Source organism: Oculina patagonica, chromosome 10 (genome assembly GCF_052425735.1).
Source record: "Oculina patagonica isolate OP01 chromosome 10, crgOcupat, whole genome shotgun sequence".
In the NCBI taxonomy this organism is placed as follows: domain Eukaryota; kingdom Metazoa; phylum Cnidaria; class Anthozoa; order Scleractinia; family Oculinidae; genus Oculina; species Oculina patagonica.
The window spans coordinates 13,969,435-13,988,908 of record NC_135767.1 but is presented as its reverse complement, the minus strand read 5'-3'; the positions used below and the strand labels follow the sequence as shown (position 1 = coordinate 13,988,908).

Sequence of the window (19,474 nt, the reverse complement as noted above, 5' to 3'; positions counted from 1 at the left end):
GATTGTGTCCTTCGCTGCTTGTCGTACTACTCCGATCCTCCAGCAGTAAAGAGTTGGACTTAGAGACGAATTTAGGTATATAAGGGTTATTGTAGAGATGTTTGCAATTTCAAACGAATTTCCAGTCATTTGGCCATATCTCACTAGCATAACCACACCAATAGACGGAACATAGCAAGTAACTAATGCCAACTGCACCCATAATACGCTAGAAACTGACTTCTTGTATCGTGCGATACTCAGTGGAATTTTTCCTCTGTTAGGTTGTTCTTGGTGGGCATACACTTGAAGTTGATGATGTCAAAGCTTGAGATAAATCTTCGAGTAAGAGAAGACTGAGATTTTTAAAGAAAATGTCATAAAGGCAAGGGCTGCAGTAAAGGCATTTTTTATATTCCAAAAGGACATTGATTCATATGAAACACCAACGAGCCAAAAAAGTATTACAACAGCACGGACTCGCCGTAATGTCACAAAGTGTCTGTATCTCAGTCCCAACAACAGGGCGAGAAGTCTGTCCACGCTTATTGCGCTGGATATGAAGACTGATACTCCACATAAAAAGAAACTTGAAGCACTACATCCCTTGTCAATGTAGTATATAACTTTTCAGTTTATTCCAGTTGTTACAAACGACATTAGGGTGACAGCAAATAGTGGTTGTGAAACATGTCTAACACAAAGATCAGTGACTGCCAGGCACCGAAACAGAAGTTTGGTCGGAGGATGAATATAAGTCTCTTTAGTAGTAGTAGTAGTAGTAGTAGAAGTCTTTATTAAGAAGCTAGTCACAACAAACGTGTGGCTTTACAATAAAAAAACAATCTAAAATAAGCTAAACTAGTAAAATGAACCTATTATATGTATCAGTTACAAGGATTTTATTTTACTTTATGAAGAGCGACAAGTATTAGTGCGTTGCCCAGTGATGCGGTGATTGAGAGAAAAATGTTGAAGGCCGAAAGGGAGGAAAAAACGCCTGTTAGCCATATTGATGTGCTTGTTTGGTTCATCTGGCTTGTGTATTGTCCGTCCATGTTGTGTTATGTTACAGTTACACGTGATCGCTAGAGATTAGATACCGCATGAACAATGGGCAATAACGTATTGATTGAGAGTCACGTATATAGAAGCTCGTGCAATCTTGTTAGAGTGCTTTTACTAGAATAAAGAAGTTGAATCGAGTTATCTGGTGACTCCAGCTAGCAGTTTGCGGATAACTTAACAGTCCACAGTGCCTGCACTTACTGAACCGTCTTGTCGACTTGTAGTTTTTTATTGTCAGTTGGCAAAACATGCCTCGCTTGACCGGATATAGCACCTGCAAGCAGCTTGTGATTCTAGAAATCATGATTGATTAACGTGCCCGGTTACAAAGGCCAACTCACCGAATAACTGACTCGTTTAACCCTCGGATGTCCTTCGGATTTTTGAAATTCTGAAAGAGGATAAAAGAATTAACCCTACAATGCTGAACATTTTTAGTAGCTGTTCATATATCCCCGAAAAAAAAAAAACTATTGACATGGCAAACTTATGTCTTTGACATGGCCACGTCATAACTACAAGCAGGTCTCGTCAAAAGTTCTCTCACCTTTATCTTTATCCTTTTCCATTTTTTTAAATCGTACGATTTGTTTAGTTTTACATTCCGTTAGTTATCTGGATAGATTTACATCTCACTTTTTATATATGATTAATCGCAAAGAAAACGAATAGCAAACAAAAACTCAAAGTTCAAATTCAAGGCTCCAATAATAAATATTCAGTTCACTTTTAGATTACAAGATCAAGAGATAATCACGTTGTGAAGTAGTCTTGTTGCTATACAGGCGCCAAACACCTGCGTTCTGAACGACGTGTTAGCACCTCTACTGGCTCCACCACAGGTTCAGTGTGAGCCACACTGTTGAGATTACGACTGGCTGTGAGTGGCTCAGCTGTTTCTCGCTTTGGGCTCTGATTGGTCTCTGTTTCTGGAGAGGGTCAGACAAATCAATCTCCTGTAGGTTAACGGGCGGAGGGACGTTATGTGTCATTCTCTATTGTCAACGGTTTTGACGATATCGCCTTCCACATACCACCACTTCATAATACCTGTTTTTCAAAACACGTATAAATGTCCTCAGAACAGTTCTGGTTTCCCGTGGAGTCTTTTGCGGTTGGCTTGTCCACATCTAAGTGGTTAGGGGGGTCGAGACTTCCTGTTGTACTGACGCACCGGTCATAGTTTGTGATCAGCCAGCCTGGTTGATGTATCACTGTGACCGGAATGCAGCAGGAGTTTTTCATGTGTACGGAGCAATGCTTGAGTAGGCGTCCCATCAACCTCTGAGCCGGTGATGAACCCATCCCTTCTGTTGGGATGCTGCTGCAATGCAGAAGGGTTAACAGGGGTCCTGTCCATCTGCCTTTGTTTTTTAATTTGATTCTTGCAGGTTTTTTACGGCATTTTCTGCACGGCCGTTTAATTGGGGGGTATAACGAAAACTGGAAATACGATGTTCAAACTGTCATGTCCACTACAAAAGTAAGGGGGCGGTGACGGCTAGCGAGGAATCAGTAACTGGGCTCAAAGCCCCATCAAATCACAAAAGATCACACAAACGTTAAATAGGAAGTAAACTTTCTTTATTTGCCTTACAGTAGACCACAGTTTGGGATCAAAAGATGCGAACTTTAGTATTTTATGGAGAATTGAATTTCTCCCCATCATTTAAATCAAGCAGAGGTCAGTCGTTACAAATTACAGTGAACGTATGAGATCAAAAAGCGTTTCGTGACGCTAACGTCACGCGGCCTTAAACAAAGAGGATTGTCTGCCTGTGCTTGAACCTCGTTTTGTTTTTAAAATTTGAGGTTCCACTCGCAGCACTTCTGAATGAACGCTCGTTCATTGTTTTCGAGGCTACCATTTACCTCTGTATCGGTTTCATCAAAACCAGCGACGAGAAAATCGGCTGCGATGACTTCAACGCCCTTGAGATCTTCAAAGAACTCGCGATCGTGCATTCGTCGATGCCACAGTTCAGGAGCACTGGATATGCCGAAAAGATTACGTAACGTCCGAAAGGCGAGTTAAACGTTGTAAAAAAGGTAAATATTTTCGCCTGTAGTAGTCCGATTTTTATAGGGGGTTAGGGGGGGGGGGGGGGGGAGTGGCGAATTACAAAAAAATATATTGCACAAGAAAAATAGGAGTCAGGAGCCTGTAGGAGTAAAAAAATCGTGCGCAGGTAAGCATGGGAAATAACAACCACGCAACACATGCTTGCAGAGGTTATATGTTTATAAAAAAATCTTGCAAATAGCATCAATGCTGATAAATTGCCCAACCTCCTCTCCTCCGATTCAAAAATTAAATGGTCGCCCCACAGAAATCACAAGTCACCTGCCTAGCGCGTGATCATAGAGTATGTATCTCGTTACAGTGGGTGCTGACAGGTAACGCTAGCTTAGCTTGCTCTGGATTAGAGACCATAGCTCCCCAGTGCAGCATTGAAAGACTGGCTGAATCTTGCAGGTTTGTTTCATATACTATTAACATTTATTCCCCACCCGTAGTCAAAAAAATCAGTTGGTAAAATTCCCATGGCCTTGATTATTATCTCGCCTTCCATTGCACTTCATGATTATATTATAGCTCAGCGAATCGAAGTTGCAGTTTGACTAAAACTTGCAGTTAGACTTAGCAGATTGTTCCTCGTTTCTCAGAAAATAGCTTTGACGGGTCTTGCTAGTCGAATTGCTTTATGGCTTTGTTTCGCCACAAAAAACAAGGGCGAATACTTCATTTTAGTTGCTAACTCAGCCGTACTTGTACATGAAGGCCTTTAGTAATAACTGATCAACATGAACTCTTGCGTGATGCTAGCGTGATTGTATGAACTTGACACGTAATACCAACGGGCTTGAGTATGCGGTGTGAGTTTAGAATTGAGAAGCTTCGTAGCGTGGGAGAATAATTGACAAACTTCGTTCGATGTAAGTGTTATGGAAGATTAATGACCTTGGAGTCTTCTTTCACAACTGTGTTTGTCGACAACTTAAGCTGCCACTCTAATCACTTTTAGACGGATATAATATGTCGTAAATTTGGTTTTGTAAAGCCATTGCATTTGGACCCTTTTGCAATCCAGTTCATTCCATTGTAGCTCACCGACAGCAAAAAGGCAAAATTTACACCCATGTACAGTATTTGGTAAAGCATATACATGCGAAAATGATCGTTATAAGTCGACGTTTCCGCTTTATCAAAACGCACTTTTCACGACTAACAAAATGTCGTTGAAGTAACAGAGTTTCTAAAGTTGCATAAAGCAAAGATTCCCAGGTGAATAATTTCGCTCGTACATAGTCTGTTTGCAAGCTGCGACCAATCCTTAACGTGCATACTGACAGTTCGAGCAAAGTATTCACCTAAAGCTCTGTTACTTCAAGTTAACGACATCACATATGAAATTTTTTTGTTAGTCTTAAGAATGGCGTCTCGATGATGCCGAAACGTCGACTGATAACTATTATGTACAGTATTGCTGGTGAAATACCCGTCACAGTCTTGTCAAAAAGCTAACTATGTAATAAGCTGTGCCATAATTGATAATTTTTTATCAATTATAGTAAATGGCCCAGCTCACAACGAGGGTCTCGTAGCTCAGTTGGTTAGAGCGCCCAACCGGTATCTGGGAGGTCATGGGTTCGATTCCCGTCGGGGACTCAGTTTTTTTCTTTGTCCCACGCTCGTGTCATGTTGAATAATTTCTTCACAATTTTTGTTTTGTTTTACGACCTCTCTAGGTATAGCACAAAGCATGGCTGGGGTGAATGGTCTATAAATAGGCACAGTACTGGGGAAGGGGAGAATGGGGGTATATGACCACATGGATGGACCCAATCCTTTCCTGAAAAACAATAATAACACTAATTATACTAATAATAATTTAGATTGCATTTTTAAGATATATCTGATGGATTTTTTCATCTGATGTATAGATCCGAGTGAAGATGGGTGGAAATCAATCTCGTAACTTACCTCCTCGACCACTCAATTTTGAATACATGTGTATAGCCTTTGGTGAAAAAAATCTATTGCGTGTCATCCTTGGCACAGATCACGTGATAAAAATTATCCGCCTGGTTATTAAAAAATCGTGGCCTCAAGGTATTGTAATGGAAACTTTAAAAATGAACGGCGTTCATCAGTTCAAGTTGAGGGGAAGTCCATTTTGCTTTACTTCTTCATCTGCCGAAGCTGTGACCTCCAGGAAAATGGTAGGGTGTATACTACTCAAGCTCCACCGACATGGATGGAGGCTTCAGATGGTTGGTGACTTTACGCAAAAAAGATATCTTGCTACCTGGATCTTCAAGAAAGACCCAATTGCCGTACGCCCAGACCTACCATTTCTTATTGTGGGCCTTAGCAGCTGCGATAGTTTAATGGTACTGAATGCACCGATGGAGCTTCACCAGATGTTTAAAAATGTAGTGGAAAAGTCATGGCCAAATGGAATACAAGAATGGACTCATGAGAATGATGTTTTGAAGATCAAATTGAAAGGCAATCCCTGGGATGCGAATGGAATGGACGCTGTCCATGCAAGAGTGATTCTCCACACACTTGTGAATGAGCTTCTCGTCAGACAGTGGAAGTTATACGGAAATACTAGAAGTGGAGGTAGTTCGACCACCTTTTTTTTCGAACATGATCCAAACATTTGTTGGTTGCAGCCGTCTCCAGCTCACTTCACAATAAGCTTCAACAGCGAAGACATAATAAGGCTGATCGGCATCCCAGAGGGCTTAGTGTCTGCTGTCCGAAACACAATCCAAACGTTTTGGTCCAGAGGCATCCAAAACGAAGAAAGCTTCGCCGAGAGCTGGCAGTTTAAGCTTCGTGGAACCCCATGGTGGACATCAGGCGAAGAGGCAGTTGACTCGAGATTTCTGGTCCTAAAGCTGATAGAAGCCATGCAAGCATATGGGTGGAGTGTTGTTGCTGCTATTGATTGCTCAAAGAAAACACAAGATAAAAGCAGCCTGCTCTTCCGACAGTCTCAACCAAGACAATCTTCATTTTTTTGCATAAGCTTGAATGAGACTAACAAACTGCGACTAATTAATGCGCCAGAAGATGTTAGAAAGGTAATTGATGATAAACTTTACTTCTCAATGACAGTTCCCAATTTCGAAATGAGCAAATGAAATATTCCAGAAGACAATTCTGCCTTTAATTAACACAGTGAAAGCAGTGAAAGCAATACTCAATGGCTTCCATACCATAGTCAGGCCCTGGGCATTGCCGAGTTTTTTTTATTCTCTTTCGGTGCTTAGAAACGTGGTGTGACAAAACACTGTCACCCGTGTTTGATATACTACATCAAATCATATACATTTGGAGAACCAGTTTTTTTTATTCAGTCTGTCCCACCGTTTCCCTTGATGTCTGCATGTATATATACAATGCATGGAGATAAAATTGGAACTATGAATGGGATTGACATCAGCCTAACGATAGCCCTCCTACTGTTTGCGCCCTTCCCCTCTTCCTTCGCATGATGGAGACACTCAAATTGCCTTAGGGATTCCAAAACAAGAGCATTCATGGCCAAAAATTCTGGACACGCCGACGGCGCACGCGCGAGTTTCAATGAAAATATGGCTCCCAAACATCTAATGCACCTAACAATGGTTTGCCCCAGGATTGAGGGGGGAGGGGGGGGGGGGAACCCAGAGGAATTTGAAATTTTTTGGAAGCCAGAGTCGAATTCCCCACCCCTGGGCACCTAGCGAATGTCAAATTTTACATATCTCCTCTTAAATTTCTAACCCAGCAGACCATTTTAGATGTCAAAATCCCTACTCTGGGAGAACTTCACGATGTCAAATTCCCGTGGGTTGTCCGCCCCCCCATCCTGGGGAAACCATTGATAGGTGCATAAAGGCTTTGTATGGGATAAAAACAATAAAGTGAAATAGAATGATTTCTGGTTTACCTGAAACAAGTGCCGAAATGCCATCGAGTTCCTGAACGTTTCCTTAGCTGATTCTTACCGTTGCATTTCACAAACAAATGTTCCTGGCTTTGCTTTTTATTTCCGAAGCGTGGTGTGGCTTGGTTCATACAACGCTCTATATACAAGAGGCCTGAATGCTTAAAACAGCGAGTTTGATGCATCGTATTAGGTGAAATAATCTTGATATCCCAAGCGCCGTGATCGCTTGAGAAAAAGCATCACATGAAGTACCATTTGCCTAATTTGCACTCCTTGGGGTGACTTCTTCGCTTTGCAAATTGTTTTCAAAAACCATTAAAATCGCACAATGAACACCAGGCGGCAGTCCACGTTGAAATCCAAAAATCCGCTGTCTTTGAACTGCGATATTTCAGCCGTCTTTGCTCCGAGATTGCTGCAAAAGCCATTGTTTGAAAGCTATTTTGCTCCAGGTTTATTATCGTGCAATATTGTGGACCAGTGGTTTCCCTACTACACAAAATATTCCTCTATGTAGGCCTCATTCTTGTGTATCATCCTCGATGTATACGAGGCCAAAGTCAGGCTTTCGAATCAGCGGCTATTACCAACTTTCGTGACCATTTCATGTACGATGCATCAAAATTCGCCGGCTCCAATGTCCGTGATTTCTGATTTAACGTGAAATTTATCCAAAGTTAAAGATGATAGACTTGTAGTCGTTTAGTCTTAATATATGCACAAAGCATCGATGCACAAAGCATCGTGCAACTATTTCTTTAATTTGTTCCTTTGCCTTATGTAATGTAGATTTGCCAAGATGTTATCCAATCTCAGTATGTCCTTGGCATTGAAAGGACACAGCATTACGACACCAGTGTTGAGTTCAAACTAATTGGCAACCCATGGAGTGGTGGAATCAATGATCATATAGGTATCCACGGCAGAAATTTGATATGCCATTTATTTGCTGCTTTGGCAAGCCGACACTGGAGGTCAGTCATTTCAGCCGACGTGTCAGCCAAATTTGTTTTCGAGGATTATCCGTTAGATGTGGATAGTATATTCTTCACATATGACCCCACGGCAGTGATGACGTCAGCATTACCGTATGCCCAAGAACTTCCTTTATTGTAATTAATTAATTAATTAATTAATAAATTAGTTAATTAGAATGTGTCCCAAAACTGGGATTGCAAATGGTGGGGATTGAACGGTGTTGTAGATAACAAACCAAGCAATCAATCAATCAATCAATCAATCAATCAATCAATCAATCAATCAGTCAATCGATCGATCGATCAATCAAACAATCAACATTTGATCCCTCAGCCTATAAGGCACATCCTCTAGGGTCTTATATATATTATTAACACAAGTTCTTTCATGTTAAATTATTATTGTTAACCAAGCATGGTCCTATATACAGTGCCCAAACGTGATCTTAGTACGTACAACTAAAAACTATAGGGTTTAATTTCGTATAAGGTGTAGACCACATAATGTAAAAGAAAAAAAATCAAATTAGGTAGGAGTGGCATACTATTTTTGGCCTTGAATAAGCATATCTTGGATTGAATAGGCAGATAATACTTTTAAAAAGTAATGGTATATACCACACAAGTGAATAGTGCTTTTCGCGTGCGATGATTGGTTTACTCGGAGGTGATTAGCAAAGTACTATTCACCTCCAAGCACCTCAGTGTCGGTGAATGTGGTAAATATTTACCTCGCCGCTTCGTAGGCAGGTAAATACCCTCTACTATTCACCTCTACTTCGGTGAATAATTGTTAAGTATTTAGTAGACGCTTAATGTATTCTATTGTGTGAAGATGGTGCGCAACCTTGGAGCATGGTTTGATTCCCACATGTCAAAGAATTCTCACATTGGGAAAGTGTGTAGTAAGGCATTCCGCAGTCTTTATAACATCCGGCAGATCAGGAAATTCCTTTCGGAGGAAACAACGAAGATTTTGGTGCATGCTTTCGTCACCTCACATCTCGACTACTGTAACTCACTACTCTATGGTCTCCCACAATACCAATATGACCGTCTACAAAGGGTTCTCAATGCCGCGGCACGTGTGGTCTGCTTGGTCCCTAAATTTGACCATATTACTCCCATCTTAAGTAGACTACACTGGCTGCCTGTTCGGTACCGGGTGACGTTTAAGATACTGCTACTGGTGTACAAGGCCCTTTATGCGAAAGCTCCGCCTAACATCTCTGGCCTTTTGAAGGCCAAGCCTGTTGGTCGGTACAACCTGCGTTCCGATGGCCATGATATGCTAGTTGTCCCTTAAGGTGGATTTCCACTGTCGCGTTTTTGTTTACGCACGTTAACGCGCACGTTAACGTTAACGTAGATGTTTTCCCAAAGGAAAAACAATTTATTGTTTCACTCCTCCAATATGGCCGACGCACTCTATATCACGCACTCTATTCACCAACTTGATAATTCAGTATGGCGGGCATTTACGCACGTTCAACGCGCGTAAAAAGGAAACGCTTTTTATTACTTTTTACGCGACAGTGGAAATTTGCCTACGTATCTTTTTTAAAAGGTGGATTTCCACTGACGCGTAAATATTTACGTACGTAAAACGTACGTAAAAAAGATACGTTGGCAAATTTCCACTGTCGCGTAAAAAGTAATGAAAAGCGTTTCCTTTTTACGCGCGTTGAACGTGCGTAAATGCCCGCCATACTGAATTATCAAGTTGGTGAATAGAGTGCGTGATTGTCGGCCATATGGAGAAGTGAAACAATAAGTTTTTTTTTCCTTTGGGAAAAAATCATTAACATTTTTATGCAAATATCTTGTTGTTTGACTCTTCCAACATGGCTGCCATGAAAACACTTTGTACTAAACGCTAGAAAAAGAAATGCGTGAATATGACCAAGATGCATTTTATAAATACTTCCGAAAGACACCATCAAGTAAAAGAGGATTTGAGGCGACCTTCCTGGATTCTCGGTTTAAAGTCTACGTGACCTGACGCCAGGCGTTTTCTTTCACTACTGCGTTCGTGTAATTTGGTTCTGTTGCCAGTTCTATAGATTATTTCTTGAAATGTTAAGACTTTCTCGATGAGAAGTGTTTTTACATCTGAATGTTTTCCCAAGTAAATCGATGGGCGATTAAAAACAAAATGGTTTTCTACATGGTAAGTGGTGTCATGTGACGAAATCCAAAAGTATGATTGGGTAAATCGTTGCGTAACCGCAGACAGCCGCGGAAAAAGTTGAGCTCGGTTCAACTTTTTTCAAAACCCCCAAAATCGCTACGTGCGTAAACGTGCGCGCCACGTGCGTAAATACCTGGAAAAAACGTGGCATTGGAAATTGGACAACGTAAATTCGACGCACGTAATCGCGCGCGTAAAATTTCATTTTACGTACGTTTATAATTAGGTTCATTCTAATTTTTACATTTTTATATTATTTTTACATATAGTAAACAGCGCTTTAGAATATTTATAGTTTTAGCGCTATATAAATGTATAAATTGTTATTATAAATTATTATTGGAAACCTACAAAACTGATTGGTTCTCCCATTGTCAACTAATCCTTGGATAGACACGATCACCACACGTTGCATTTGAAAGGCAACTTTTTCTCCATTTTTGTCTCAAGAATACATAGAATTGTAGGTTTTAGGCTGCAATCATTTAGAGTGTTTACCATATCATCTAGAATACTTGTCCTCGTTCTGTGCGTATGATCACAGGGCGCCCAGGCTCACGCTTTGACAACTCGGTCAAAATGGCGGCGTCGAAATTATAAGGAATTGTATGAAACTTTATAGCTAAAATTCATATCGAAAGAAAATATAATAAACAGCCAGGTAAGTTCACATTTTACATCATATCTTGTCTGTGTGATGGTTTTTGACTGTTATATAGCATTTAAAGCCTATTTAACCGATATTTTTAATTTTAGTTTACTCTTACCTAAATATATGCAAAAGTGAACACTTCCGACGCTCGATAAACAACACTGTTCGACAAAAACAAGCCAAATATTGCCTTTAATTTCATCCGCTCACTCCAAACCTTCGCATGGATATAGTTTGAAGACCATACTTTCGATACAGTAAATTTTTGATCCGGCTGCCTCTCTCCATGATTAAAGAATACTAGAAAAATATCCAAGATTTGTACACTTTTGGCTTTCTCCAACACCTTGACTCCGATAGAGTTGGCGCATTTTTAATTAGACTTGCCTTTCACGTGCAGCCTCACGCTATGATTGGCACTTCTTTCCCGTAGGGGAGGGGAGGCAACGAGACCTTCGAGGGTGCTCTGTCTTACACGTGTACACTAGCCCGAGTTCCCACAGGATGATTTGACCTCACGTATAAATCTAGACTCACAGATGTACCGTAAGGGAATTTTCCAGAACCCTGCATATTAATATTAACCATATTGATGGTATACAGATTCAAAGCACGGGCACGCGACAAAACAAAAATGCTATGAAAACTTAGCCGCAAAAGGTCTTGCGAAAAGACTACAGAAATAACGGCTAATGCTAGTACCGTGCAAGTTGTTGTTCAGCTGGGAACAGACAGGAAATGTAGCAAAATTCAAAACGCACGTGTCGACTATATTCTAAATTTATTTTCCACAATATATGCGAAAACTTTGAAATTATCAGATCACATTTGCATTGAAATAAAAAAACATGTACACTTGCTTTCAATACAATACTTCTGACTCTGTTCTCTTTTTAAAATATTTCGTCGAGACATTTACGATATGTCTAATTAAGCTCGAATTTGTAGGGTCTGTTGCGCGTGAAGTTATTAAAAGGTAATCTTAAGACTTTTCTTTAGCAAAGCCACTTTGAACGAACGTTCAGAGCTATTGTACTTTGCTTCGTTACATACGCTAGCCACGATTTTCGGAAAAAGTGACATAAAAGGCCCTAAGGGACGGCCTTCATTTCTTACGAGGTAGGGGTGGGGCTTATGGGATTTGAGGGGAGGGGGGGGGGCGGGGTCATCCAAAAAAAAATTTGGCTTCAAAGGGGGGGGGGGGGGGGGCAGCCAAAACAATATGGTCTGTAAGGTGGGGTCACTAAAAATAATTATACTTTTAAGTGTTGTAAAGAGGCTTCTGTAAGAGTAAAAAAATCTTGCCAGAATGCCCAAAATGACATTCCTGAGGTTCTAAAAATTCAAATTTTCATGGGGAAGCATGCCCCCGGACCCCTCTACTTTGTTATTTACCAAACGCCATTAACTCAACCCAATAGCTTATTGGTCACAAATGCAGAGAACCCATACTAACAGACGACATCCACAGTAAACAGTTGAGGCAATGCCAGCTATTCGGGGATGTGGTTTTAGTACACTGATACATTCTTTAGTCACAAGGCTTGATATATTTTAATTTCACTTCGATGAAGAAGGGGGGCGTTATATAAAACAGTGACTATCTATTAAATCCCACAAGCTCCCCCCCCCCCCACCCCACCCCATAAAAAATGAACGGTCCCTAATTAATTCGAGAAGACTTACGTCCCTGAGAATGACCGGACAGATAAGATTTAATAGTGCAACCTTTAATTTATCTACAAAGTTTTCAAAGCTCTCTTGGAGGGTTAAACAACGCTTTAAAGCATCTGAGAAAAAAACGTCGTGTGGGGCCCCTAGCTGGAAAATCGGCTGTAATCTGCAAACGTTATTGAACAAATCCAATCCACTCCAAGACCTAGGCTGATTTACAGCAGTTTAATTGTTTGATCGTGTCCTTTGCTGCTTGTTGTACTGCTCCGATCCTCCAGCAGTAAAGAATCGGGTTAAGAGACGCACTAAGGTAGGTGAGAGTTGCTGTAAAGGGGACTGACATTTCAAACTTATTTTGGGACATTTGAAAATATGTCGTTAACATAACGACGACAATAAACGGAGTATAGCAAATGACTAATGCCAGCTGCACCCATAACACGCTGGAAACTGACTTCTTGTATCGTGCGATATTCAGTGGAATTCTTCCTACGTTACGCCACCCTTGTGGGACGTTCAGTTGTCGATGTCGAAGCTTGAGATAAACCTTTGTGTAAGAGAAGACTGAGGTTGCTAGAGAAAGCAATGTAACGACAAATGCTAAAGTAAAGGCGATACTACTATTCCAAAAGAACACTGTTGCACCTAAAACGCCAATAAGCCAAAAGCAAATCATAACTGCACGGACGCGCCTCAATGTTACAACGTGTCTGTACCTGAGTCCTAACAGCAGAGCGAGAAGCCTGTCCACGCTTATTGCGCTGGATATGAAGACTGATACTTCACATAAAATAAAGCTTGAAACTGTACATACGAGGTCAATGTAGTGAATAACCCTCCAGTTCATTCCGGTTGTTACAGAAGACATAAGATAAGCCGTCAAGAGTGGCTGCGTAATAAGGCCGACGCAAAGATCAGTGACCGCCAGGCATCGAAACAAAAGTTTGGTTGGAGGATGAATAGAAGTCTCTCTATGAAGAGCAATGAGGATCAAAGCATTGCCAAGTAATGCGGTGATGGACAGAAAAATGTTCAAGGCTATAAGAAATGTTTGGCCTATTCCTGTTGACCATACTGGCATTTTGCTTGTTTGATTCAGCTCGCTTGTGTAGTTTTCGTTTTCACTCATGTTTGCCATGTTGGTTACTGGTACTAGCTGCACTTTGTTACAATAACCGTGTTTGATTTTAAAGCGTTGAAATTGGTGGGCTAATAATGTATTTTACCTTTCAGATTGGAAATTTCCGCTTCAAGCATATTTTGTCAGCGTTTTATGGAGTGGACTACATTACGTTATTACCAAAAACAAACAGCAGTTGGAAGAAAACAAATGATATATGATTCCATAAAACACCTGCCTTGAATGCAGTTGTTTTCAATCATCATTTTATTAGTGAGCGAGAGTTTCAGTTATTTGAATTAACCTATAAGAGTTTGGTGTTTCTGGTATTTTAAAAGCCATTCCATGATTCTGAATATTCCAGTAGAGCGGGTTTGAGTGCAATTAGAATATTAAAATGGTTTCCAGCACATTGACACTGTATTGAGCTTTTTAATTATTGCCAATTTAGATATTCCGTTCTTATTCCGTTCTTATCACTTAAGGAACATTATGGTTCGGAACTTTAGAGCAGGCTTTATTTAACCGTTAAAATTGTTAAAGCTCACACCGAACCTTATGGAAAAAGATAGATCAGTAAATGAAAATAAAATTGTGATCATTTAACCTTTTAAGACGTAGAGTGCACGTTGCAGTACCTTGTGAAAAAGTATGGGTATTGTGTGTGTTCCAATTACGTTATTTTTCTCCCGGATTTTATGGCACCAAAGTGGACTTTGAGAGGTTTGTCAACAACGCAGCCTCATATTTTTTAGTAACTATCCCTTCAACGTTTGCAATATGTACTTTTATAATAGTACCAATGCGGCCTGCAGCGTTGACATGCACAACATAAACTGTTATACTGAGAGCTCTACAATCAGTAATTCAAGAAAAAAACGATACAACATCATACAGACCCAATTTTTTACAATACGCCACCCGGAGTTCAAAAAGGCTCGCTCACAATTTCGTGTTGTTATTCGCGATGCCTAAAAGGGTGCATTTACTTATGTTTTCTAATTAGTGGTATGTAAATAAAAATATATAATATAACACTTTTAACCGCATGACAGATGCCTCGCGAAAGCTGTTCTAATCAATTTATTCGGCTCTTCAATCTTCTTTTTGCTTTTGTTTCTGGCTAATAAGTGCTGTCGATTTTTAAAGCGCCTACTCCTGACGTTGAAAGAAAAATCATGGAAATGACCTATATGCTGGGTAAGTAAATTCTCTCCGTACACAAGTGAAAGCTCTATAAACACCAAACGCTCTTGTAGACTACTGGTAGTCTGTCTTTTCTCTTAGGGTCGGAGCGCGCGGTTATATCAGGAACGCGAGCAAGCTGGTTGGCTGGATGAGAAGGGGCTTGGGGCGAGACGAGAAAAGACAGACTACGGACTCTTTTGGAATTTTTGAGGATATCCGTCAGCTCTCCGTTGGTCTGCAATCAGCAACGGAGTTGCTGATTGGTCAGTTCATACCAAATTACGTAACTTTCGCGGGAAGCGAAGATTGCGTAATAGCATAGCATTTAAATTAACCTGCCGCGCCCACTGGTTTTGGAAAAACTGCAATCTTCCAGTTGTGAAAATACACGACGACGAATTCGCGCCTGTCTTAATCATGTGGTTATCAACAAGCAGCTGCAAGCATCGTCGTGTGGTTTAAATCAAGGATTTCAAAGCGCAGAGCTTACGAATGCTGTTCCGTGTGCGCGTGCTGCTTATTGATTATTGCAAATACCCTTTTTCGCAAACCAAAAGATAGATTTCACGATTTAGATTGTCCAGCTTTACCACGAAATTAATAAGAAGACCTCAAGTGGTGCGTGCTTATATTGAAGGTTTTCAGGCGCTCTTTTGAAAGGATTTTGTAAAACAAAAAACTATGCGGCTGATGCATACACGTACACTCCGTTACGCCATTCGCGCGCGCAACCTACGAATATAATTCCTCTATAAATGTTTCAAGTAAAACTCTATTGTAAAAAAATAAAATAGCCTTGAAGGTGAAAGTAACTCCGAAGCGAAGATCTTGGACCGCAGTCGAGTATGTGCAAAAACGCATTAAAGAAGCGGAACGCTCTCAGCCATTCTGTTTCGTGAAAGTGAATTTATAGCGCAACCGGCTTCAGACTTCAGTGAACGATGGAAGCACATGTCGAAATCTCCATCGCCCACGGAGAATCTAAAGTTTGCCATGATTCCTTCTTAAGTCGGTTACCAAGGTTACTCCCGCGAGAACCAAGCTGATTGACAAGAAGCCCGTGTCCTCAAAAAGTTTACAAGAGTCCGCAGTCTGTTTTTCCTCGATTTTTTTCAAAAAAAATGCGAAACTATAGGAATAAAAGGAAACTCAAAGGAATTTTCGCCTTTTTTTATTTTGCTTCCAAAATCAGACTCTTTTTTGCACTATTAAATTTTAATTTTCATAAAAAAATGCAGCTCAGCTAAATGTCGATCCTTATAAACTAAGTAAACTCTAGAAACAACAAAATTGTTTGATTGTGTCCTTCACTGCCTGTCTCACTTCTTTGATCTTCCAACAGTAAAGAATTGGGTTTAGAGATGAATTTAAGTAGACCAGAATTACTGCAGCTGACCACCAAACCCTTACATCTATTTTCCATTGATCCTTAATATAGACACAACACCAAATGGAACATAGCAAACTACTAATGCCAACTGTACCCATGCTATGCTAGAAACTGTCTTTTTGTATCGTGCTATATTCAGTGGAATTCCTCCTCCGTTCGGTTGTCCTTGGTGAACATGGTCTTGTACTGAAGCTTGATGTTGTCGCAATGTTAAGTGGATCTTCGTGTAAGAAAAGGTCGACGTTACTAGTGAAAGTATTAGGAAAACAAATACTACAATCCTGGAGATACGGTCATTCAAAAAGTGCATGGACCCACAAAAAGCTCCAATTAACCAGAAACAAATCACAACTGCGCGAACTCGTCTAACTGTTACATCGTGTCTATATCTCAGCCTCAACAACAGAGCGAGAAGTCTTTCCACGCTTATTGCCGTTGATGTGAAAATCGATACTCCACACAAAAGATAGCTTGTAACATTATCTAACTCGTCAACATGGTCTAAAATTTTCCAATTCATTGCGTTTGCTTGAATACTCAAAATAGAGATAACAGTGATCGTTTGTGAAATAAGTCCAACGCAAATATCAGTGACCGCCAGGCATTGGAACAAAAATTTTGTTGGTGGATGAAGAGAAGACTCTTTACGAAGAGCAACAAGAATCAGAGCATTGCCCAGTGATGCGGTGATGGAAAGGAAAATGTTCAAGGCTAAAATACAACAGCACATGTTGGCCATGCTGATATTTTTGTTTGGTTCAGGTCGCTTGTGATGTTTTTCTCTACAGTAAAGTTTATCGCCATTTGCCTTGCTGCCCACAGTAAGCGAGTTTGATGCTTTTAATTGCGATGGCAAAAAATGTATTTACTTAAGAAGTGCTCAATAATTTCTGTAACTGTTCTAATATATCGTCGGGTTTAAAAAACGCTTTTAAAAAATCGACAGCGGCTATCAACTAAAACAAATGGTAACTTAAAAGGATCGAAAAAGCTTCAAAAAATGACATCTGTCGCGAGCTTAATAGCTACTCAGATATCTTTGTTTTTTGACAAACGAGAAGTATACTCTGATGTTATTTTTAAGATCGTTTCGCAGGTCGGGGAGTTACGTCATTCTTAAGCACTCTTGTTCCTTAGCCATTTCAATGTCGAAAACCATGCGTACCGTATTTACTCGAATAAGCGCCGCGGCGCTTATTACATTTTTCGAGCCTCAAGTGCGGCACTTATTTGAGGGGGGCGCTTATTTAAAATTTAGACGGCACAAAATATCTTATCTTGTACAGTAATTGTAAAGAGCGTCTTTTGATTGTCAGTATTAGTCAACAGAAGTGGCGCTAGCTGCCCTGGCAAAGTTTGCGGCGTTCAAAACATTTACAGAACTATGTATTGTAAGAATGTTAAATTGAAAAACTAATGGATAAGCGGTAAAAAAATTACTTTGAACTGCAAAACATCGCTCTTGATAAAAAGAAGTGTTCAAGCTTGTTTTAGAGTTGCTTTGTACTGACAATTTTTAGTTCAACGAAGTTCATCAAATAAGCGCCGCATCAGGACTGCGGCGCTTATTTGGGGGCGGCGCTTATTAACTTTTTTGTCCGAAATGCGGCGCTTATTCGAGGGCGGCGCTTATTCGGAGGCGGCGCTTATTCGAGTAAATACGGTAGTCATTGTGTTATATTTGACTCCGTATTTTACTCGTTCTTGAATTATGGCGAATGCTCCGATGGGTCATTTTTGTGTGGGCTTCTAACAAAAAAAAAACGCGACAAGACAATGCATGTCGGAAAAACTTTGATATAACGAGCTTAACGTTTTAGTATGCTTCATCATACATCTTTCTAAGTGACCATTAGTCAGATTGCAATAGGATGTCACCCTATTCAGGCAAGGATGGCTTTTAAGTACCCCCCTCCCCCCATCCTTAAAGATTTGTAACTTCAAAACGATTGAAACTAGGACCACTAAACTTGGCGACTTTCCTAAAACTGTTCTGGCAACATGTTGACAGTAGTGCCATGTGACCACTAACTTTGACGTTTCCATCGTAATCGTTTTTTGACAGATATTGATCAAAATTTGCATTTTGGGTGGTCTGATTATATAAGTTTTTTTTTTTGTATTCTTACACTCGATTTAAAAATGTTTCATTTCAGAAGACATTACTAAGTTTGTTTAATACTGTTTTGAGTTGAATTTTAATAACAAAGCTCCAAAAGATGAAGACTAAAATTTGTCACCAGACCACCTTTTTTCTGTAATTTCATGGTTGCCTTAAATATTTCCCATCTTGGAGCAAACTTTTATAAAAAACTAAGGACTAACAGTCCGCAAAATTTAGGAATTTAATCGATTATAAATCAATTCAAAATGGCGGATCCAAGATGGTGGCAAATAACCATAAATACGTCAAATTGACATCATTGTTGTTGCAAATGACAACGAAAGTTTTATCACAATCAAATCTCTTACCAAAAATGTTGCTACTAAGAGTTTGTGATCATAAATTCAACTACGATTCTAATATTTACACAATATCTTCACAGCTAATTAAAATCTACATTAGACGTCATTATGACGTCTTATTACGTCACAATGACACAATAAAATCTACATTTATTGTAGTTACTGTACATCATCCTGTGTTAAGTGGCAGTTTCTCTTAAAGCGGTCCATCTCATTTCGGGTCGGAAAATAGTTTTCCCTCAAACTTTGCCCAGTGAACTATCTTAGGTTGTAAGTAAATGCAACGACTTTAGTTTTTGGAAATACGTTAAAATATATTTTTTAAGAGCTCTCGACAGTGAAGGCTGCAAAAGGCCTAATTTTGAGCTTGGCCAGAACGAGAAATTTCATAAGTTGACGAGCTCGCCGCTCAAAAACAACCAAACGCACCAAATTATATTTATTATTCCTAAGTTAAGTGGTTCTTCAATGGTTGGAAACGCATGTTAATTTTGATATATTTTGATTTACGGGTCCTTGAAAATTTAAATAACAGCAACCGTTAGATCGCTTTTTGTAAACATGCAAAAGTATGGTGTCTTCGCCGGCCTTTATTTCACGAGTCCAGACCAGACTATTCTAAATTCCAACTGAATCCTACTAAACAGATGTTAGGAAGCATAGAAATATAAAAATACCTTGCACTTTTTATCTTCCTTTGCCACAACGAATTCGAACATTTCGTGCTTATGCGAGTAAATAAGCTCATTTGCATAATGTGTATGAAATAATTTGGTGCGTTTGGTTATTTTTGAGCGGCGAGCTCGTCAACTTATGAAATT

At 39.9% G+C, this 19,474-nt stretch overlaps 3 protein-coding genes across 3 annotated transcripts in view; 2 read left to right on the top strand and 1 right to left on the bottom strand.

The window, feature by feature from the left end:
- The window catches only part of LOC144628960 (uncharacterized), a 469,155-nt gene that overhangs the window by 258,506 nt on the left and 191,175 nt on the right, over positions 1 to 19,474 (top strand).
- LOC144628710 (uncharacterized) lies at positions 2,652 to 8,111 on the top strand. Its single transcript, XM_078486837.1, has 3 exons — positions 2,652 to 3,096; positions 4,993 to 6,144; positions 7,785 to 8,111. The coding sequence occupies exons 2-3, from the start codon at positions 5,005 to 5,007 to the stop codon at positions 8,109 to 8,111; spliced, it is 1,467 nt and encodes a 488-aa protein (XP_078342963.1). The 5' UTR covers positions 2,652 to 3,096; positions 4,993 to 5,004.
- Positions 16,073 to 16,926, bottom strand: LOC144628709 (melanocortin receptor 4-like). Its single transcript, XM_078486836.1, has 2 exons — positions 16,245 to 16,926; positions 16,073 to 16,188 (listed from the first exon to the last, which is right to left on the bottom strand). Exons 1-2 carry the CDS (start codon positions 16,924 to 16,926, stop codon positions 16,073 to 16,075), a joined length of 798 nt encoding a protein of 265 aa, XP_078342962.1.